The sequence below is a fragment of the Falco peregrinus genome, chromosome 10, assembly GCF_023634155.1.
Source record: "Falco peregrinus isolate bFalPer1 chromosome 10, bFalPer1.pri, whole genome shotgun sequence".
In the NCBI taxonomy this organism is placed as follows: domain Eukaryota; kingdom Metazoa; phylum Chordata; class Aves; order Falconiformes; family Falconidae; genus Falco; species Falco peregrinus.
Window position 1 is genome coordinate 16,594,446 of NC_073730.1, and position 22,845 is coordinate 16,617,290.

At 37.5% G+C, this 22,845-nt stretch overlaps 1 protein-coding gene across 7 annotated transcripts in view; it reads left to right on the forward strand.

Moving 5' to 3' along the window:
• EVI5 (ecotropic viral integration site 5) overlaps positions 1-22,845 on the forward strand; it is an 82,912-nt gene that overhangs the window by 20,993 nt on the left and 39,074 nt on the right. For 6 of the 7 annotated variants that reach the window (XM_055814867.1, XM_027786560.2, XM_027786558.2 and 3 more), the window contains 13 exons: positions 87-161; positions 886-1,011; positions 1,872-2,015; positions 3,029-3,118; positions 3,227-3,324; positions 4,753-4,813; positions 6,751-6,804; positions 9,217-9,249; positions 9,821-9,967; positions 15,750-15,884; positions 18,061-18,201; positions 18,702-18,860; positions 20,553-20,699. In XM_055814867.1, coding sequence (XP_055670842.1) covers positions 87-161; positions 886-1,011; positions 1,872-2,015; positions 3,029-3,118; positions 3,227-3,324; positions 4,753-4,813; positions 6,751-6,804; positions 9,217-9,249; positions 9,821-9,967; positions 15,750-15,884; positions 18,061-18,201; positions 18,702-18,860; positions 20,553-20,699 — 1,410 coding nt within the window. The remainder of the gene's footprint in view (positions 1-86; positions 162-885; positions 1,012-1,871; positions 2,016-3,028; positions 3,119-3,226; positions 3,325-4,752; positions 4,814-6,750; positions 6,805-9,216; positions 9,250-9,820; positions 9,968-15,749; positions 15,885-18,060; positions 18,202-18,701; positions 18,861-20,552; positions 20,700-22,845) is intronic. The other variant, XM_027786557.2, reaches the window with a different exon arrangement.

A 22,845-nucleotide genomic window follows, 5' to 3' on the forward strand; every position in this document is an offset into this window, starting at 1 on the left:
TAACATGCTAAATTAGCATGAACAATGATTACTTTTTATTGGTAATGATGTTTTATTGTTGAGCGTCTTGAAACTTTATTTCCCAGGCTTACTCTTTGGTGGATCGTGAGGTTGGATACTGTCAAGGAAGTGCTTTTATCGTTGGATTGCTGCTTATGCAGGTAAACATGATATTAAAAATGCGAACCTTTACAATCCCTGCTAGAATGCCTAATATATCATGGTGGCTTATTGGGCATTTTTATAATAGTTTTCCTTCGTCATTTTGCTACAATGGAATTGTCAAGGGCAGCTGTTTACTCTGCAAATCAAATAAGATTTATTCTCTGTGGTTCGGTTTGCCAAGAAGACACTGTCTTTGAGTGGGAGAATACGTTTATTTCTCAGAGCTAAGGTAGGTTTGCAGACTTGCAAGCTGTTTTGGTTAATGTTGTTTCAACCATTAACAAACTTCATTTCAGTTCTATTACACTGAATCGCCTCAGAGTTCAAATGGAACTTCACCGTTGATTTGATAATCTTAAAGCTGCCTGTGTATTACTGCCTTTTGTTTTATGACAAAGTAGGGTGTAAGGAACTTGCAGACCTCCATTTCAGTATAGAAACCACTTGATAGAATTCAAATATACAAAATTTCATTACAGTAATTGATTATAAATTTATTAAAAAAAACCAAACCAAACACAAACTCAAAACCAAACACAAAACCAACCAATCCCCCTTGCCCTCAAACCACCCCCCACCCCCCAAAAAAACACCACAAACACAAGAAAATCCCATTGTGCGCGCACACACAAAAAACCACCAAACCCTCCCAAGCACTTACTCTGATATATCCTTACACTTGTCTAGAGTTTTTACTGTGCTTTTCTATTTTTAATATAGATGCCAGAAGAAGAGGCATTCTGTGTGTTTGTTAAATTAATGCAAGATTACAGACTACGAGAACTCTTTAAACCAAGCATGGCTGAGCTGGGCCTTTGTATGTACCAGTTTGAATGCATGATACAGGTACATACAAAATCAAACTTTCTCTTCAGTAACTATTAACAAAGGAACTTGGGAATTACAGTTCAAGAGCAGGCATGTCTGTTGGCTAATAGGCTGTTCTCTTGACAGTAGCTAGTTTCAGAACTTGAAAAGTAAATGCATGTGGCTGTGTGGCCCTACTTTCTTTAACCTTTGGCAGGCAGCGACTGGCTTTTAAACACTGAAGCATGAGGATTTGTATTGCTACAGTTTAAGGACATGAATGTCTAATTCTGTTTGGATTGAAGATTCTGAAAGTCAATGTCTTCATAGTCAATTATAAATTATCTTATATATATATATAAATATATATAAATATCTTAAAAGATGGAAACTGGGAGATACCCTCATATGTGGAACTAAAAATGGTGTTCAGATTTGGGACACAGAACACTTTTTTCTTTTTTCTTCCTGGTTGGGCTGGTGGAGACAAACAGGTTTGTGTGTTGTGATCCAGTTCCAAATGTGATGGTCAGGGTGGGATGTTATGTAGCAAATGAGACACAGGTCTCTGGCTGTACCCTAGGTCTTTTCAGCTCTTTTGGTAGCCCACTCTACATGTGTCTTGGGGATTTACAAGCTTGGGACTTCCTGTTAGGATCGGGAAGTGTTCCCATAATCTCTGCTTTGCAGGGTGGAAGTGCTGTAGGGCTGTCTGTGCTGGGACTTGTGTAGCATGGTTCTTGATGAGTAATATTGTTCCTAGTCTTGTGTTATGAAGCTGCTGTCTGTACTAGATATCAATTATTTTCTTCTTTTATTCAAAACTTGACAAAAGCATGGATACACTAAAACTACCAGCAGAAGTTTAACGTGTATTTTTTTTCATTGTTTTCTTTCAGGAGCATCTTCCAGAGCTTTATGTGCACTTTCAGTCTCAGAGTTTCCACACTTCTATGTATGCGTCGTCATGGTTTTTAACTATATTCCTTACAACTTTTCCACTACCAATTGCAACAAGAATATTTGATATCTTTATGTCTGAGGTAACTACTCAATACTCATGTGTTCTATTTCAAGAGCAGCTGTTAAAAGTAGTTATTTAGGTAGTGGTATAAACCTCATTATGAGGGCAAATCTCGTAGTCTTGCTTTTTAGTCGTTATGCTCATCGGGTTATTTTGTAGGGGAAGGTGTGTATGTAGTTTGTCAAGGAAGAGCAGCTGTATCTTTGAATGTAGATGCTGCGTGCATATTTGCACTCCAAGGCTTTTGAAGAGGTAGCAAACCTGTCAGTTCTGGGTGCAGCAAGAGCGTTGCATAGAACAGGGACATCGGTTTCTCAGTATTATAGTAAGTTTGGGGTGGAAAGTAATGCTGCTTTCAGGCCAAAGTTAAAGCTCCATGGGGATTAGCAGGCCAAGAGGAGGGAGTCTTGGCATCTTTTGTTGTCCAGATGACAAACAGTAGCCAAAGAAATGTATGCAATTATTGTGTCACTGTCACAAAGACACCTAAATTAGTTTTGCATGGTTGTAACTGGTAACAAACCACAGCGTCTAGGTCATTTATGCTCTTTCTATGCAATCATCTTCTAGAAAATAGTAAGATAAAGGTGGATCCTTTGAGCTTGTGCTCAAGAATGTCCAAGACAGCATATATCAGTGAGACGTTCCCTTGTATCAGTTTAAATAGCTTAACTCAGTTATACTGTGGCTTTTTTTTTTTTTTTTTTTGGGGGGGGGTGCGAGGGGAGGCTTTTTTGAGAAGGACCTGGGGGATTGTACTAGATGTATTTAAAATGTTTGATAAAGCTGACAGAAGACCTGTTACTCGATGTTTTACCTTAGCACTAGCCTCTCTGAGAGGGGGTCTGACATCAGGACAAATAGCCAGACTACTTCTCCCTGGGACAAAATAAGAAATTCAGAGGTTTTTCAGTAGCCCTTTTGCTTGTTTGAGAAACTGGGTGACATGTCCACCATTAGTAAATAGAATCGTTCTGTACTGTTGACAATGCCATGAATAATTGTTGGATACTTCTTAACTTCTGATTTCAGGGTTTAGAGATAGTATTTCGAGTAGGTTTAGCAGTACTTCAGATGAACCAAGCAGAATTACTACAACTTGACATGGAAGGAATGTTACAGGTAAATTAAGGTTATAATAATTGTAAGAGATGTCTGAAACATGTAATGGTGTGTGTATTTCCTTGCAGCTATTAATTACATGTAATCTTGTGCTCTGATTGCTTTTAGCACTTTCAAAAGGTCATTCCACATCAGTTTGACAGTGGTCCAGACAAATTAATCCAAGCATCTTACCAAGTCAAATACAATGCAAAAAAGATGAAAAAGTAGGTATAACATTTTGAGAAAATAGATTATGCTGTTGCTAAGAGCTACTGTTTGTTTATCTTTAAAACTAGTTACTTGGTATTTCATTTTGAATTTTCCATCATCAAATTTTTTGGTGTTTTATACTCTAAACTGAAGTTCTGTCTGCCAGAAAATTTTTCTAAAGCAGTATTTGCTATTTTTCTAAAACATAATAAAGCCATATTTCATTTTTTAAAATAACCTGAAAAGCTTTTGAAGAAAGCTGCAACTTATGGGGAATTACAGCATGACTGTAAACAAGATCTGATTCGAAAAAAAGCGGGGGTCTGGTGTGGTTTGTTTTTTGTTTGTTGGGGTTTTTTGGGGGGTGGGGTAGGTGTTGGGTGTTTGGCTTTTTGAGGGTGAAGTGGGGAAAGGTTAAGCTTCATGATTTGGCCTAAATTCTTAAGACTTTAGTTCTCAGGAACTGGAGAAATATTCACAGTGCTGAAGAGTGCATGTATGGTCAAGATCAGTGTTGTTTAAAATAGAAATTGATGAAACTTTGTAATAACATTGGTAATTGTAAAATAACTTTCATGTGGAGTTTGAAATACTGAGCGTGATATGTTGGGGTTTTTTATGGTTAGTTGTGTGTCTTGTCTCTTCTGCATTTGGTAAATTATGTTTTGATAAGCCAAGCAGCACATATTGTGCTTTTTCCAGGGTTAAGTTTGGTGATTCTGCAGTTGGTTGTAATGTATTTTATATTCCCTGTCCTTGCACTGTAGATTGTGCTAGGGTCTTTCCAGTTGAATTTTCCAGTCCTTCTGTCAGCAGCCTATGATCAGTGCTGTAGAGTGAGCAGTCGTCTTTAAAACAGTAGTAACAAAGCTTTCAGGAAAAAAAATTTCTCTGAAAGCTAATATAAGTGGATGTAGTTTAAAATCCTACCATTTCGAGGCTAAACTTCCTTGGATGCCTTCTATAAAGACATTGTTTGTCTCAACTTTTTTTGTTCTTGTTGCCACCCTTTTCAATTGGGACAATTTTGTGTTTTGCTGGAGAGGGGCCAAAATGGTTTTATGTGCTTAAGATATTTGTCTCAAATCTCTTTGCATCTTTCTGTCTTCCAGGCTTTCCAAGCTCTGTTTTCTTTTGGCTGTATCTATTAAATTGATTGTTGTAAAAGTACATTGAGCGGTGATTACAGAGTAGCTCCAAATCATTGCCACTGTAAATGTATACAAGCAAGCACCTTGCTTCAGAGTGCTGGTTCAGGGTCCGCTCATACCTGCAGAAGTCTCTGTGTTTAAATTTAATGTCCAGTCTCAACGCTTAGAGGAGCGCATTTCAAGTGGCCGCTTTAACAGTATCTCTGTCCTGCTGTTGTTTGTTAGGTATTACACCAACAAGCAAGTTATCCATAATTTTTCTAATGATAATTTACTGTTTCTAATTTTTAGGTTAGAAAAGGAATACACTACAATAAAGACAAAAGAAATGGAAGAACAAGTTGAAATTAAGGTAAGAGAGCCTGAACAAATTTATTTACGGATCAGTTGAATTCCTAGATGTGAGGTTACTTATTTGATCTGTACATGTAGCAAGACGTGTAACTCAGGTCCCCGAATTCTTTTCTTTCAGCATTTGTATTTGGGATGTCTGTTCATAAAGGACACTTACAGTGAAATTCTTGAGACTTCTGGTGGAGGGTTAAAGAAAAGTCTTTGATGGGCAGCTGCTGTACTTAGTTTTTATTATTTTCTGCTGACTAAAGCTTGATTATAGATGGCCTCATTTATCAGAGGTTCCAGATATGCTGGTTTAGATGTAGATGTCCCACGCAGGAGGTTTGTAAGACACATGTTAAGACAGAGTTTATGAGAATGTACTTGAGGGGTTTATCATTGATTTTGAGGTACTGATTGTTCTTATGCATTGAGCCCAAGATGGAGTGCCTTCTGTCTGCAGTCACTTTTGGGAGCTTTTGCAATTGATACATGATGTGGAAAACCCTCTACCAGAGAGTGCAGTTTGTTTCCCTTTTACTAACTGAACTACTTCCTGTATGTACTTAATCACTGCATCTTTTTGCTTTTGTGACATAAATAGACTTGTGTTGCTCTTTTTTCCTTTTTCACTTTTTTTTCACAGCGTGGTTTTTCATCTGGATTTCCCTCCTTGTGTCATGTTTTCAGCTAGTTCCGTGAGAAAAGACAGTGAGAGAAGTGATGGGCAAGTGTTGTGTATAAAGCTCAGTAGGGGGAGCGAGGTACAGCCTTCCTTCTTCCTTTTGCCTTTCAATATCAGTTTAAGGCATTGGTTCTTCAGGACAATTCAGTGACATGCACCTGGGAGCGCAAAGGTGTTCCAAGCTTTTTCAGGCAGTTTGTTACAGGCAGCGAGGCAGTTAGTAGCAGCATTAGGACCTGTTGTAGTGGCATCTGAAATCAGATTTGCAGGACTTAAAAGACAGCTCACTGCAGAACAAGACAGAATAAAATCATTCGAAAGACAACTGTAACTCCAGATTCTGGTATTTTAACATTTCAAATCCTTCTCTGCTTCCCCCCACCACACACTCCCACTCCACAAAAAAATTCCACCTCAACAAAAACATATTAAAACACATCCCCCACCTCCTACCTTCCGCCTCACCCCACCAAAAAAAAAAACCCAAACAACCAACAAAACCCAGCAACCCAAACTGTTTGTAGGCCCTGCTTTGGGACCTCATAGAAACCATTTCTGTCTTGCTCTCTCCAGCTAAGAAGCTCTGCTATTTTTGGGAGATGGAAAAACAAGCACATTGAGTCTGCCTCTTACTCCGGCAGAATAAAGCATTAATGAACTGATATCCATGGCTCTCTGCTTAGGGATACAGATCTCTTCTATCTGATGCTGAAATTTACAGGAAATGCACTGGTAAAATACGCAATTCAGTACAATTCTTTCTCACTTCTGGGGCATTTGAGGTAAATAATTCTCAGTATAATGTTAACAGATTGAATAAACATTATGCTATAATTTAACATAAATTATTGGGAGGAAAAGGAAGTATACCTTGCAGCTATGTCATTAGCTTGTCCTAGTGCAGGGAGTGCGCTTTCATGTCCCTTAACCATGAAGACTGTCCAGCTGTGTTCATGTACAGGGGGCTCTCAAGTCTAATGCGCGGTTAAGCCCCGGGGCTCACCTGCAGACATACTGCTATCTGCTAATGCAACACAGATGCTTTTGTGTAACACAAAACTTACCATCTTTGTTGTATCAAGCTGTTTAAACTCATCTTTTGAATTAGTACATCATATAAAAGGATGTTTAAAAGGTTGTTAATTACTTCTGAGATTGTATTGATTTTTGTAGATGTGATGAGGTAAAAATGTTGTTAGCTTGCTTGGTTTTTATCAGACTTCCAATTCAGACTTGAGAAATACAACTCTGAACTGTTTGCCTTCCAGAGGTTACGAACTGAAAATAGACTCCTAAAACAGCGCATTGAAACATTAGAAAAAGTAAGTATGTTGGTGATTAGATTTAATCTGTGCTAATTTATACCTGGTGGCAATTTTATTATATGAAATGGAAATCTCAGAATTATAGCTTACTGGTTTTTCTGCTACTCTGGTGTTTACTAACAGTTCTTAGCCAAAGAGCATGGCAGTAACAAAGCAATTAGGGTCAGTGCTCACAAATGTTTTAAGATTTTTATGTCTGGCTTGTAGTAAATATGAAACTAAACATTTTGACATACCCAACTGTTGTACTGTTTTCTTTCTGTATTAGAAGGATCTGTTCAAAGTCCAGAAGACTACGTAAAATAGTGGACTGCTTGGGTGGAAAACAGGTTATTGTGAGACAGTCCGCAGTTTTGAAAATTGGAAGTTGCTGGGTGTTTTTATGTAGGAGCGAAATGACCTACCAATGACTGGAGAGTGATGGAGCTGCAAGCAGGTTACTTAATCACTAGTGAATGCAGCAGTAGAGGGCAGATTGTTGCAGCATTCTCGTTCAGTACAGGAAGCCTGCTGCCATTAATTTTTTTACGTAGTTTTGAATTTTTGTAGCAATTTTGGGCACACGGAGGCAGAGAATATCTTTTTAAGACTTATTTCTCACAGATTTAGTCTGAAATAGGGTTTTTTTAGGCTTCTTTGTAACTGGATATAACTTTAAAACTACGCATGATAACTGTTGTCGATACATTGCCAACAGGCAGGTGGTGTTCTCCAGTGGCCTCTCCTATATTCTGGGATCATGCTTGTGACATTGCAGCTGAGCTTGTCTGCTCCGGAGCGAGAACATTCTTGTCTGTCTTAACCATGAACAGCAGCTATCCTTCAACAGATTAATTTGAACGCGGTTGCGAGTTGCGAACAGTTGATGTTTCACAGGGAAGAAGATGATGGAGTGATTTTAGTGACATAACTGAAAGATGTCACACTTCAGATGTTAAATCCGTTGCAGCTTCTTGAAAAAACAGTTAATCTCTGTCAGATTATAATTAATTGATTTCTGAATTTGGTTTGGAAAAATGCACACAAGGAGGACATATTGTGACAGTTGTGACCAAAAATACAATTTTATAAACACCATTGTTTCTAATGTTTAAGTGCTGATGAAAGTAACTGAAAAGAGCAGACTTTTTTGAAGAAGTTTGAAGCTGTAGTGAATCACTTCAGTGCTGTTGGCAAACTTATAATAGTAAATATGTCTGTTTTATACCAAACTTGCAGAGGTTTGAAATCAGATTATTTTTTTTTTTAATTAGTAAGTCCATGATGAACTGCCAGACGCTAGTGCTTTTGCAAACTCTGTACTTAAAATTTCAGAATTAATTTTGAGTATCCTGTTCGGACTGGAATTAGAACATTTCAAAATGGGAAGATATTATCTGTTAATAAGAATTTCTGAAGATCCTTATCATCACAACATATGAAATATAGATAATGAAGTATGAACAAACGTGTTCAGTCTTCTGTTGGAAGCTTCAGGTTTTTTCCTCATCCTAACCTATATGATTTACTTGTCATTACTTTTAGCGTACCTTAATGAACTTAACTGCTGTACTGTAACACTTTAACTTTTAAGTAATAGCTCTTATCAACCAGTCTGGGCTTCAATTTTAATAAAAGTTCCAAGGACAAAGATGGTCTGTGAATTGATGTGTTCTCTGTTTTAGAATCTGCAAAGATTGAGTGATAGAGTAGAAATGAATTGTGTGACTGGGGTGGGGGGCGGGGGATAGGGCAGGGGAAGTGTAGTGCTTGTCAGTGTGCATAAATGAAGTTTTCTTTCTTGCAAAACTTTGGCAGGAAAAGAATCTATGAACTGCTCAGTTGAGTTGCTGCAAGAGTTCAGTAAAACAAAATAATAGTTGTCATAGTTGAAATTTTCTATTTGTGTCTGTCAGTTTGCACCATTTAACTCTCTTGCTTCATCTTTTTGGAAGCTTTAGTCTGCATGAATGCCTGAGTGCTTAGTGGAGTTTCCTTTGTGCTCAAATTATGCCTGCCTTTCATGTTGTGGATGGATCATACTCTGTCTTGCATCTGCCTACTAGATTGTATTAGGTAATGTTCCTTCCAGTAACTTGTGTTGATTAGGGAACCAAGCCATTCAGATAAAAACACCTATCTCCAGTAGGTGACTTAAGTGTTACAAAAACCTGGCTTTGAGACCTTCTTGTATCAAAGATGGACCGTGTTAAATCTGTTGCAGGAAAGGCTGCTTCCTGGGACTTTCAGGCTGAGTTGCCTTAATTCTATGTGAAAAGTTGTTAAGTTTGCAAAAAGAATTTGTGTAGAAAATGGGTAGAATTTGGGCATTTTCTTTCTCTCAGTTCTTGTCTTTTTGTCACTATTATCATCCCTTTGTTTTTTTGGGTTTTTCTTTTCCTTATTCCTATCTGAATTTTTCCTTTGTAGGAAAGTGCTTCCTTGGCAGATAGATTGATACAGGTATAGTCTTTTAGTCTTTTACTGTATGACTCTCTTCCTCTTTTCCTACTCTCAAAAACCCCCGAACTGCTTTAATGCATGCGTATTTGCATGCTGTACTCTATCCCTGCTTTGCTGATTTGGAATAAATATAGAGCTAATCTCTCGCTAGAAACTTATTTAGTTTTGTTTACTAAAAATATATATAAACCCTATACCTGCACGTTACAATAATTTTCCTAACCTAATGTAATATTTTGGTAAATTCCTATGACAAATGGATTCTGTGACACTGTATTAACAATGAAATTGAACATTGCAAACTTAAATCTGTGCATGTACAACTGAGTAATGTTGCATGAAAGGAAATTTATTGTATGCAAGTACGCAATTGTGCTTGCTAAACAAATGCTGAATTTTGTGATAAAGTACTAGAGCAGCTGTTTAGTACTACCTTGTCCTAAAATTTCTACCAATTGTACTCTGTGCTGTTTGCAAAACCAATCTTATGAAATAAGCAGCTAAGCATCACAAAGGCAATCTTTCTTGGATTTGTCCTCAATTGCTTAAAAAAAATAAATTATGTCCTAAGGGACAAGTGACAAGGGCCCAGGAGGCTGAGGAAAACTACCTCATAAAACGGGAGCTGGCCACCATCAAACAGCAGAGTGATGAGGCCATTACTAAACTGGAGCAAGCTGAGAATACCATCAGGGAGCTCCAACAGCAGCAGCAATGGGTAAGGAGCCTGGCAGCACATCATCTCATCTTTTTCACTCACTTGTGTTTATTTTTCCTCATCATGACATGGTCTCCGTGCTGTCCTTGTAAATGCTTGTTCATTGTGATTTGCGTTCTGAGAGTTACAGATTGAACTAAGTGATGTTTTGGTCTGTTCATACTGATAGATGAGATTAATAACCCTGCATAGACACATGTTATTTGTTTAAGAAAAAACCCAACCCACAACAAATCACACCAAGCCAAAAACTCCACAACAAAAATACCCACCCCAAAACCCCACTGCCACCAAAGAAATACTAACAAAAAAACGCATGCAAAACCTTTGGTAGCTCCTAATGCCAAGATTCTAGCCATTGCAAATTGTGTCACTCTGAATACTCGGATTTGAGAGTTGATTCGTAATGCCTTTACCTAGCTTCTCATTTAAGTTGGTCTCTTCCATGTTAATGTTTCTTCTGCATACCTTTTTTTTTTTTTTTTCCCCCCCTAGCACGCTTAAACTTGCTGCTTGAAAAATAAAAAGTTATTGTCCCTCTGAGTTTGGAACTACAGGACTTGATTAAATAGCATGAGTTTATGTGCATATAGAGAAGAAAAATAACTCTTAGCAGCTGTAGGTAGTACTGTGTTTGTAGGTACTGTGTGGCTTAGGTAGAACAATGTGCAAGAGTTCAGACCATTACTGTGAGACTGAAGTTACGTTCTCTAAGCCACTTACTAAGTCCTCAGTATCTTCTCTGGAGAGAGTGAGGGAAGCGGTTTCAGCAGTCTTCGCTTGCTGAATGAACTGTGCACTAGCAGTGTTGATGTGAACGTGCTCATATTAAGTGGTGTCCAAGGACTTGTCTGAAGCCCTGGGCATTTCTGGTGTATGAAATAAAACTTTTTAGAAGTGTAACATGCTGCAGCTGCTTATGAGGTCCCTTACAGGCAATATAGCAGTTTGTTTTACACATCTTCCACCAAAACTCTGGAAATAGGAAATACTTGTATCTTGTCTTGGAAGGTGGAGATGAGATTTACTGTTAGACTGAAAAGAAATCATAACTTAAATAGAACATTATAGAAATATTTACGATGCCTGTTTAATGCATTTCTGTGTCAAGAAGATACCTCATTTAGAATAGTTGCAAGGAGTTATTAATGAGCTGTTACTCTGTAATGTGTAATGCTGTTTTTTATTTAATCTTCGCAATTTCTGTAGTGCCCTGCTTCCAGCTGGAATAGAGTTAATTTTTCATGCTGGAATAGAGTTGATTTTTCTTCCTAGTAGCTTGTGGTGCTGTATTTTGGATTTAGCATGAGAATAGTGTTGATAACCAGCTGATGTTTGAAGTTGTTGCTAGGTAATGTTTACACTAAGTCAAGGACTTCTCAGTTTCTCAGGCCCTGCCAGCGAGAGGGCTGGAGGGGCACGGGAAGCTGGGAAGGGACACAGCCAGGACAGCTGACCCGAACTAGCCAAAGGGACATTCCATACCATAGGTTGTGCTCAGTATATACAGCTGGGGGAGGTGGCCAGGGACTGGCCAGGCGTCAGTCAGTGGATGGTGAGCAATTGTATTGTGCATTACTTGGGGTTTTGTCCCTTTTTTGGATTTTATTCCTCTCTCCGTCTCTCTCTCCTCTCATTGCAATTATTATCATTATTATTATTATTACTGTATTTTAATTATTAAACTGTTCCTATCTCAGCCCTCAAGTTTTATCTTTTTCCTGAATCTCCTCCCTGCCCCTCTGGAGTGTGGGAAGGAGTGAGCGAGCAGCTATATGGTACTTAGTTGCTGGCTGGGGTTAAACCATGACATTTACAGGGGGGAAAAAAATGCAGAAATTATGATTAAGAAGATCAGGATGTTCTAGTGATGCTTTCCAAAAATTCGATATGCTGTAATCTTTCAGGTAAAATAAAATAAGAAGTGTTTATAGACCTGGGTACCCAGTTGTTTACTGTCTGATTACAATAGTGCACACACTTTTGCAATGTGTTTTTGGAGGCATCCCTGTTACTTACCTGTACTCAATTAAAAGTTATTAAAACAGATTAAAATGCTATATTTATCTATAAGTTGATGGGTAATACGACTTTTTAGTGCTTTTAATTATGCTGGGGACTTTATGAAGTACAATGTTGGGGAAGCCTGGCAGGCTGGCTAGGCATGGGAACTGGTCATGAGCAAAACTGTCAGATAACTGTGGATTGCAGAATTGGCTGGATTGAAGCTGTGGGGGCAGGCAGCTGGACAGGTACTGCGGGAGTGGAGAGCGTGTAAAATGCGAGAATGGGCAGTTAAGAGCTACACTTCCTACCCTGCATGCTTGCAGCCTTGTCTTCCTCCACTTAAATGTGAATATGAGTGGAACTGAGGCTGTAAATCCATGTGCCTATAGAGGGATTTGTGCCTGGTAGCTGACTAATTTTGCAGTGTAAGGAATCATACTGTGGTTTTGAGGGCTGTGTGAATTAACTTGGACAATGTGGTGAAAGTGTTAAGATGGTTTCAGTTGTTAGTTCCCTAGATTCTGCTGCATTAGTAAGGTTTGTAACTGAACAGGCTTTTGACTTTGCTAAGCATGGCAATAGGAGCAACAAATGTAAACAGCTGTGAGCACCTAGGGCACCGCCTTGTGGAAATTCATTAATTTCTTTTGAATTTTGGCATTTCACTTTTGAGTATGCTGGAAATCTTTTTGCTGCTTCCTAGTGCCAGTAGCTTTGCTCTCGGCAGTATTCCTCTTCAGTATTGTCTTAAGAATATTTGCTTTAATTTTTTTCTCCAATTATTTCAGTTTTGTTTATGAATAGCAAAAATGATTGTACAATGAACTTATAAAAAAAATGCCAAAACCAAAACGCAGTTCACTTTTACTTGTAAATTAAGAGGCAGGAGAAATAAGAGTAGGGTTGTAGGTTCTTTTTTTGTTGTTGTTGGTAGCAAAAGTATTATCTAAACCATAGTATTTCTAAGATGACGAACATACTTTGTAAAAAGGTTATGCATTTGTGTTTAAATATTATCTAGGGTTTATTCTATCTGTTCTGTGAGGTTTGATAGCACAAACTGGATGGTTTAAAGGTAAGTATTGGAAGTGCTTACAGGATGTGTGTCTGTGTTTATGAAGAAATTCTCCATTGCAGCACTTCTTTGTAAGGCTGAATGCAAAGATGGGTAGAGGAGTATTCTTCTGACTGAAGTCCAACACCAGAAGCCCAAATTACATGCAACTTTAAATACTTCACAGGAAAAATTATAGGGAGTTTGTAGTTGACCCAGAAAGCCTTTTATTGCAAGGTGTTGAGTCTTCTTAGAGAGGTTCTTCTTACCATTGTTCCGTAGTGAAAGAAAGGGAAGTTCTGCTATAGTACTTCTCCCAGATGACCTGAAAATAGTACTAGTGATCATACGATAAATCACATATTAAGTGTGATCAAATGTATTCCACGTATTTCTGAATACATTTTAAGTCATTTGGAAGGGGGAAAGGAAGCAGAAAATAATAAGGTTTGAGATGGAGACTTCACACTTAATTTTACTTTGGATGCTAACTTTTACATCTTAGTAGAAAGCAATTCTGTCAGTGAAAGGTTTTTAAAAACAGTACATAACCTGTACAAATTTTTATAGTGATAACTAGGAAAAAAATAATTGTAAAGCTGACAATGTTCTGAAGTGCTGGTGGAGTTCAGTGCTTCAGCTACCTAAATATTTGCCTGAATGGGTTTGAAGAGAATGGTACGCATCTGGCTTTGGCACATCTAATCTCACCAAAGGCTTCTAGGTGTGGTGGATAACCAAAAGATTAAGAGGAAGGTGGTTTCTTCCTCATACTGCTAGTAAATGAAGAACTGCATAGAGGAAGTTGTGCCTGACTTCAACAGAATACAGAAGGTTTTCTTTTGAAGCATGCTAAAAGTGATGTATTTGAGGAGTTAAGGGTGAGGATAATCAGCCTGTTCTAACTAGTTCCTAATAATTACATGCTGAAGGGATTTTTTTCTCTGTTTTTTTCTCCTAAATGAAAAATTTTTCTCTCTAAATGAAAAAGCTAGTTTCTGCTGGATGTACAAAAATGAATAATCTTAACGATTTTTGCCAGTGAAATACACCTCTGGAGCACAAATCTCAGTCTTTCCCAGTGATACTCTAATTTTCAACGATTACTCAGTTCACCAGTCTGAATGCTTGAAAACTGAATCTGAGAAATGAGAGTTCAAGGTAAAATTGCTTTTTAAATAGGCTCTTCAAGTGTATTAGGGGAAGACGATTTTAATTGTCTAAACATTCAGATGGAAGTATGTGCATTTTGCAAGGTAATATTTAGTCACGTATTTGGTTATTGTTACAGCAACTCCATAATGCATAGTTTCTTTTCAGGAACTCATGCTAAAATGAATGATGATAATTGATAGAATATATGCTTTTAACTGGGTGTTGGAACCTTATGGAAGGCTTCACTTTATTTTACAATACACTTTATTTATACTACTTTTCAATTTGCAACCAAAATGTAGAAAATAAAAATACGTCTTTTTAGCGCTACAGTTAGTGCTTAAATGCATAAACAAAGTTAACTAGGCAGCTGCTGGGCAATCTGTTAGTTGCCCTTCAGTATAGAGTCCTGGAAAAGCATTCTGTAATTACATGTAATAATCTGTCATTGGCCAAAATAACATTAGGAATGGTTGTGTCAGTCTGAGATTTTACTATTTCTGAGATTTTAAGAAAAGTTGCAGGAAAACGAATCCAGTTGTGTGAAGCCAAGCAAAGGCTTGTTTCTTTCGAAAGTGAATGGCTGTAGAACTACGTTTTTAGTGCTTTATATTACAGAAATCTTTTCAACACAGCCAAGCAAAACAGTGTTAGTGTAGATAAAACCTTTGGCTGGTGTCTGGAAATCTACATTCACATTGTGGTTCTTGTCACAAACTCTAGAGCTTAAGGCAAATACATAAAAGATTTTTTGCTGAAGAAGTTGTTCTTAAAGTAATTTTCAAACGTTGTTTTTACTATGACTTTGTGTTACCTTAAGTTCTGAACTGCTGTTTTATTACTGAGGGAATGTGTTTGGGTGTGCAAAGTTGACTGGCGGTAGTCTTGAAATCCTTTATGGAAAGAACCAAATTTCTTTGTAGCTCGGGCCTGTGCTGTCTGTCAAGGGGCTGTACTGCTGCTTGTGCCTGGATTTTTCTCATAAATCCACAGGGTTTGCCCTGGAAGAGGATCTCAGGAGGAATATGTATAGTGTGAGCAAATGAGAGCCAAAGGCTGGAGTGGAAACCAAAGTGATCATCCATTGAAGCATATATGGCTTTCTTTTAAATCCAGGATTATGGAAGCCTTGTTTTGCATCTGCATTTAAGTGAGCAGGGATCAAGAGAGATACTTGTATTAACCTTGTAATTTAGCTAGTCTTTCCTAAGCATCTTTTTCTGCCTATTACAAAATAATCACAGATCCTTTGAGAATTTTTCAGTTTGGGTAACAATGAGGGAAGACTGTGAGTTGTTGCTCATCATACTGATGGGGTCTCGGTTTGGTCTTAAACATTTGGCTGTGTGGAGGTGCAGCTGTTTGAGGGGCATAGCGTTAGGGTTCTTATTAGCAGTTTGGATGGACACGTTAATAGACTTGTATAAGGTAAGCGCTTCTGTTGGTCTTAAGCTAGTATTCCTAATGTTACACATTTGAATGTACTTTTCACTCCAAATCTGGCATATAAAACCCCTTTCAAACCATCTGTGCTTCATACTAAATATATTTCTGCAAACTTTGTAGCATAAATGCAGTTCACGGTACAGTGAAGACTTTGTGCTACAACTGGAAAAAGAGCTGGTCCAAGCCAGGCTGAGTGAAGCAGAATCCCATTGTGCCCTGAAGGAGATGCAAGATAAAGTTCTAGAGATGGAAAAGGTAAATCAAACCAGGACCCTCTGTATAAAATAGCACTAGAAACAGAATACAGATCCCTGTAATTCTTTGCATAACTCTGCTTTAGAATCTTCTCTTCTGTGTTTTCACAATTGCAAGATGCTTTCCAAACTTGAAGTTAATGAGGAAAAAACTAAGGTCTCTTCACGCTGGGAAAGGTTTGTGAAGAACAGATCGCTTTTCTCATATTCCTGAAGCCCACTGCAGTGGAAAACTTGGATTCTGGTGGAGCCTTTACAGTAAACATAGATTGTTTCGAAGTTGCATCCTCCAACAAGAGCAGGATGCTTAGGCTGAGCATTGAGGTGATGTGAAACTAAGTAGTTTGGGAAGGGAGGAGGAAAGAGTTCAACACTACCGTTCCCAGCTCTTGAGTTCTTGTGTGTCTTCTGCTTTGTTCCATGATGGACAGGGAAATATCTCCACCGTTTAGTGCCAAATCTCTACTGCTTTTTGAGTGCCATCCCAGCTTGTAACTTACTGATCCCAGAGTTCAAGCAATGCTCAAACCAACTGTCAAACATTGACATTTCTTTGAAGAAAAACTTAACTGCAAAATAAAATAGAAAAAAAGGAAAGAAAAAATCTCCACTAAGTGACCTAACAAAGCACACTTTTCAGATCCTGTTGTATTGGCTTTGGAAATTGTTTCCTCGTGGAAATTTTGAAGAGTTTTATACTCAGGAATGTGGCCAGACCCACTGGAGTCAAGATCTTACTTTTTTAAGTATCTGAGGGCCCTGGTGGGAGTCTAACAGGCTAGTAGTGTGGTAGTTTTCATTGTAGTGAACATTGGAAAGAATTCGGGATCTAATGTATTTCTCAAAGGTCAAAAAGACTATTTTTATTTAGCCTTCATCAGCGTCAAGATAGCATATGCTGAAAACTTCAGTGTGGAAAAAAAACCCTGGAGCAGTAGGGGAAATTCTGGTGTGCCAGACACTGGGATGTACAGTCGTGTTTCAGTCTGTCATGATAAACTTAGATGCATGAGAGAGCGACTGAAATCAACTCCCTCAAATGTCTACAAATACAGCTTTTTACTGCTGTTAGTGATGTGTCATGTAATCTGGGAAAATTCTGCTCAATAACCCAAGATCTGTATGGCTGTACTGACAGCGATGTAAACATTCGGAAACACACCCTATCACTTCTTATACTTGCCAGTACTTGGATCCCATGATTTTGAAACATAGAGATGCTAATAAATGGCGGTTGTGCTGTTTTCCCTTAATCTTAATAATGTACTTTACTCTCAACTCTCAAGAAAACCCAGCAACTGTGAAAGTGTAACATATCTACAAAAATACTTAATGTTGCTGGAAGTCACTACTGAGAAATACAGTAGAAAGTGTTGAAGCACAGTTCAACTGAGTATTTGGTGACCAATGATTTGATGTAGGGGTATCGTAATTAGGCAGACTATGTCCTTTTTCTTCCCCTCACTTTTTTCCCAGACTTCCATTATTATGCTTTCATCAGAGTTTTACTTTGGCCTGGTCACTCCTGCCATGTGTTTTCCTGTTTTCTGTTTAGCTTTCTCTAGTCTCTCTACGTTTTCCTGATGTGTTTCTATAAACATCCATGTACTTTCATCTACAAGACCTTTTCTTGACTGGTTGCTGTTTATAAATACTAATGAATGGTTCCTTTGTTAACATATCTGTTCTCCTTTTTAAAGACAGATGACCTACTTCCCAAAAAAATTTTTGCATTTATTATTTTTTCTGTAAGTCTAAATAAAAACTGTAACTGTAAAGGTGTAATTTCAGTTCCTCATTTGCTTTACTCTTATCAGCTAGCTCTAAATGTTACAGGTTTCTGTCCATATTTTTGACTATGTGTAAAATAATGTAAATAATGCTTCATTAGGGATGCCATCTAGGGAAATCTGGAAGTCAGAATACTAAAAAATACCTTGCCAAATTTTTTTCTGTAGTTTGCAGTTGGAAGATACTTATACATGCTCGCTATATCCAGGAGCTTAGATTTTTTGAGGGATTTTATTTTGCAATAGATTTTTATTTTGAATTAATTCTTGTCATTAAGTAAGTTCGGTTAGTGGGAAGAGTTATCATTCCATGTCTATATTCTTGGAGTGGGTCTCACTAAGCACTTTTATTCAAATACGTATTTAAGAGAATGGTCCTTGTTGCAGAGGAACAGCGCTCTCCCTGATGAGGAAAATGTTGCTAGACTACAGGAAGAACTGATTGCAGTAAAATTAAGAGAAGCAGAAGCTCTGATGGGTCTCAAAGAACTAAGGCAGCAAGTCAAAGATTTGGAGGAACACTGGCAGGTATGGGTAGCAATACACTTCTAACAATTTTTATTTTCAGTGAATGATGATAAAGCAAAAGTCTATGAAATTTTGAGATGAAGAGATCAAGTAGAAACTAGCGATTGTGGCTCAAGCTGCCTAGGTGAGAAAATCTTTAAATGCAGCTGCCACAAGAAACTTTAATTCAAAAGTGTTAGAAGTTGATCCCTAGTTGTTGTAGATGGCAGAGAGCCTGTGCTAACCATTCTGGTAGAAGGGAAGTACCTGATCAGTACCTACTTCACCAGATGGTAAGGACTAGAAATAGGCAAAAGTCTCAGAATATACTTGCAATTCACTGTCTTGAGCCTTTTCATTGTCTGTTCTTAAAACTAGTACGTTTCCGTGGGTTTCTAGTTTTTAGGATAAACAGGAGCACTATAGCAACTTGTCCTCATATAACTCTGAGACCTTAAATGAAATAAGGCAACACCAGGAAAGATCAGGCATTATCAGCCATGGCATGCTATTTTGTTTAGCGTCATCTAGCTCGTACTACTGGAAGATGGAAAGATCCTCCCAGAAAAAACACAGTGAATGAGCTGCAGGATGAGCTGATGACAGTCCGATTGAGAGAAGCTGAAACTCAGGCTGAACTGAAAGAAACCAAACAGAGAATGATGGAGATGGAAACACAGGTATGTTATTGAACACTAGCATGTGTGAATCGCGCAGAGTGCTGGCAAATTGGTGTCAAAGGGTAGCTATCTGATGATGAACTTTATGATCTACAGGTGTGACTTTAGTTCCAAAATGCACTTTTGAAATGTTGTTAGACTAGATGGGAGAATCTAGTGTGTCTAACTTAAATGTCTCTTTGTCAGTCTTTTCCAGGATTAAGGTTTCTGAATTTCCCATTTGGACTAATTGGCAGACTCTGTGAATGTCTGTGAATCTTAATTCATTGAATTGTAACTGGTGTAACAAGAGTATGTTTAAGGTGTTTTAAACTTCACAAACCTAATTGATGATTCTAGTAGTAATTCTGATTCTTTAAATGGCACTGCTTTCTTCTGGTGAAACTGCCTATACTAGGTTATCTAGTGAGGTCATGAATCTGGTTACTGAACTGTGGACTCTCAGCGAAACAGCTGCATGTTTGTCAGGTGTTTTTTAGCAGAAGCTTTCTTTACCTTCCGTGTGTCAGAAAAGCAAAAGATAGTTTGCCATGGCTGAGATTTGTGCAGAAAAGACAAAAATAACTTGTCTGCCCAGATCTCTTTTGTGTAACTAGGGAAGAAGTTGTTATTAAGCAAACAAATCTGAAATGCAAATGTGCTGAAGTATGGAACTTCCAACTGAATCAATAAGCACAATGTGCTATTGATTGAAAAGGATTTGTAACAGGCTTTTGAGAAATCTTCCCATGAAATACCTGCTAAATGTAATTGTTACTTGAAGGAGGCCTGTGCACCCAAAAGGCTGAACTAAAAACCAAAACCTTTACTAGATAAACTCCAGCAATCCCAGAAACCAGGAGAGCATGTAAGGATGTGCTAGTGGCGAGAAATAAGCTAATTGCAAGGCACAAGGTGGTTTATTTGTGACCAGAGGCACCACTTTTTCTGTACCAACTGAATAAAAGTTGCCTCTTGCCTTAACTTTCTAAGTTTTTCGTTGAAGCGTTAATACTGTTAACTACATTTATCGTGTGCTTTCCTTTTGTTGCTTTTTCCCCATCTGTGTATTTATTTCCGTCGGTAGGGGGCATAAGTGTCCTGCTGTCTGGATTACATGGACTAAAGTCGCAAGACCTTTGGGTACTTCTCACTTCAGTGTTGTGCGTTGAGGCTTTGTATATGCTTATGCTGTTTAGCAATCATTTGACAGAAATGGGTTAGTCCCAGCGTTAGGTACTGGTCTGTGCTCAGCTTCATATAAAACCGGTGTGACTTGTACTAACGCACTGATCTTAATAAGGTGCCATCTTACTTTCAAGAATTCATGGACAGAAATGTGCACATAATATTTCTGACATACCTGATGTTTCTTAAATGTATCAGCTTGTTGCTGTAGTGGGATACAAGTGCACAAAATCTTTGCCTTACCTAAACAAGAGATGGGGAAAAAGATGTACAAGAGCTTTGCAATAATGTTCTTACAATGAGTCATCTGTTTAAGAACAATTTGAATATCCTGGTCATAGACCAAATGTCATGCAAACTTTTATGATTACACTTAGAAAATTCTGAATGCTTTTTCATCAAAAGTTTTTTTTATAATAGATGATCTACAAATCTTTCTTGTTAGACTTTGGGGAGTTAAATTAATGTCAAAGATCTTTCCTTAACATGCATTTTCTTTCCTTTTTTTGTTGTTGTAAAATTCAGAATCAGATTAATAGTAACCATTTACGAAGGGCAGAACAAGAGGTTACCAACCTACAGGGGAAGGTACAGTATCTTTCTGCACAGAACAAAGGACTTCTTGCTCAGTTGAATGAAGCAAAACGCAGACAAGCAGAGATTGAGTGCAAGGTAAACAATATGGTGAATAGACTATTTGTGTGCTGATATATATGTACTTTTTAGTCTTGTCTGCTGTTGTTAGATAAATTGTCTTAATCGAGAGTAGAAATCACAAAACCAAAGCTTTCCTTTACTAATTTGACAATGCCATCTCACAAAAATCGTGTCGGGTTTTGACAGAGCTGCTTCTTTGTGCTCCCACAAAGATAAGCTTTAAAGTGCAGTTCTACTCAGAAAAGTCTTGTGGATAATATACATACAGACACGCAACAAATTCTGATCACTATGTACTCTGTCTTTAGTGCCAGATGAGGTTCATTAGTTCAACACTATTACTTTTAGGTTCAAAATGCATAACTACACAAGTAGAATCAGTTTAGGTTCAAAAAAAGGGAGTAAAAGTAGTATTTGAATGGAGAGGTCTACTGAAGGCAGTGTTACAGTCATCATTGCCTAATAGTAACTAGACTTTAAAGGGACAGCCTAAAAACACTGGGCAAAAGAGTCATTTATTACTGTCAATGCACAAAAGACAACCCAATGTGATGTTTGAATCTCACAGTTAGTTAATTTTGTGACTAAACTCAAAACCAGTTACTAATAAATTATGTCTTTAATTTGTGCATGCATAATATGGACAAGAAATAAAGCATATGTCTTACAAACTTCTTTCTCTTAATTTGAAAGAAAATTTTCTTGAAATTGCTAACGATATTTACTTCAAAAAAGGGCAGTATTAGTTGACAAATCACTATAGTTAAGATATTATTTAGTAGAGACATGAAAACAACTTTTAACTTAAATTTTGTTTCCAAAAGATGTATGAATAGTCTGTTATGAAATCAGGTAGTGCTGAACAGTCAGTAATTTCTAAATAGGATACTTATTAGTATGTTAAGAATAATACTGGAATACAAGATGAATAATCAGAATAGCTATTAAACTGGTTGTGAATTGGCAGCTTGAGAGCGCATGCTGTTACATAGTCTGTTGTTCATGATCACATCTTTTGCCTTTAATGTAACTGAACCTTTTTTATTGGCACAACTTGTTTCTATTCTCATTCATGTAGAACACTGTTACTGGTGGTGTGTGTGTTTTTTGGTTTTATCCAATATGCATGCATTTTGCTCGTAACACCATACATACCCAAAAGACTGCATTAGCTGCAATTCCATCAAAGGCTTCTGTGGTCTGTATGAATCAACAGTGTAGTTGGAGTGGTTTATCATTGGCACTTAACCTGGAAATGAAATGACATCCTTATTAATATGCATAGTTTTGCTATAATATCACACTTCTCTGTTTTTATAGCTTTTCATTTCTTCTTCTTATTTCTTTTCTCTAAGCTAATGCATAAATTCTACCAATTGGTTTTTGTTTACTGTAATCACTGGTTTCCCAAGTGCTGTTTTTTAAATGCTGAATTATTCTTACTAATTTTTTTAAATTCACAGTCTTGGTGATACATTTTTTCACATAACCCATAACTTTTTTGTTTGATTGGGTTTTTTTGATACTGAAGGTCCTTGTTAATCCTTAAGAGATTGAGAGCGTGTAGTCAATATTCAGAAGTTATGTTGACTATAAAAAGAATAATGTGTCTTTAACCTGACTAATGAGTTAATACACATGACTCTTCTCACTGGCATAATTTGCTTAGAAAGTTAAACTCTAACATGGGTTAGAGAAAAGTGTCACAGTAATAGACAGAGCACCAGTCATTTTTTTAGAGATTCTCAAAAAGTAGCAGTAGTCAATAGCCAGTGAAGTTAGCGGTGCAGACATACACTAACATTAGATTCTGAAACTTGTTTTGCAGTCATTGGTAGGAAAAAGATTACAGTTTACATTGTAACATGTCTTCCAAGTTGATGTTTATGATATAAAATGAAGCGTTACCGATTTGATGCACATTACCTGGAGTTGTACTGTTTGACTGTGAGCTAGACTGCGACTTCTTGTCATGAAGCTTAGTATAATACCATATAGACCTCCTGTGCTGTTTGAATACACAAGGGTTTTTGCTAAATGTATTGAAAGATGCTCAAATTTAACTTAATGGAAATGACCTTTATTCAGTGTAGTTTCCCCTCATATTCCCTTTTCTCTCTAACTCTGATATTTGTCATGAGCTGTCATTGTGACTTTATTT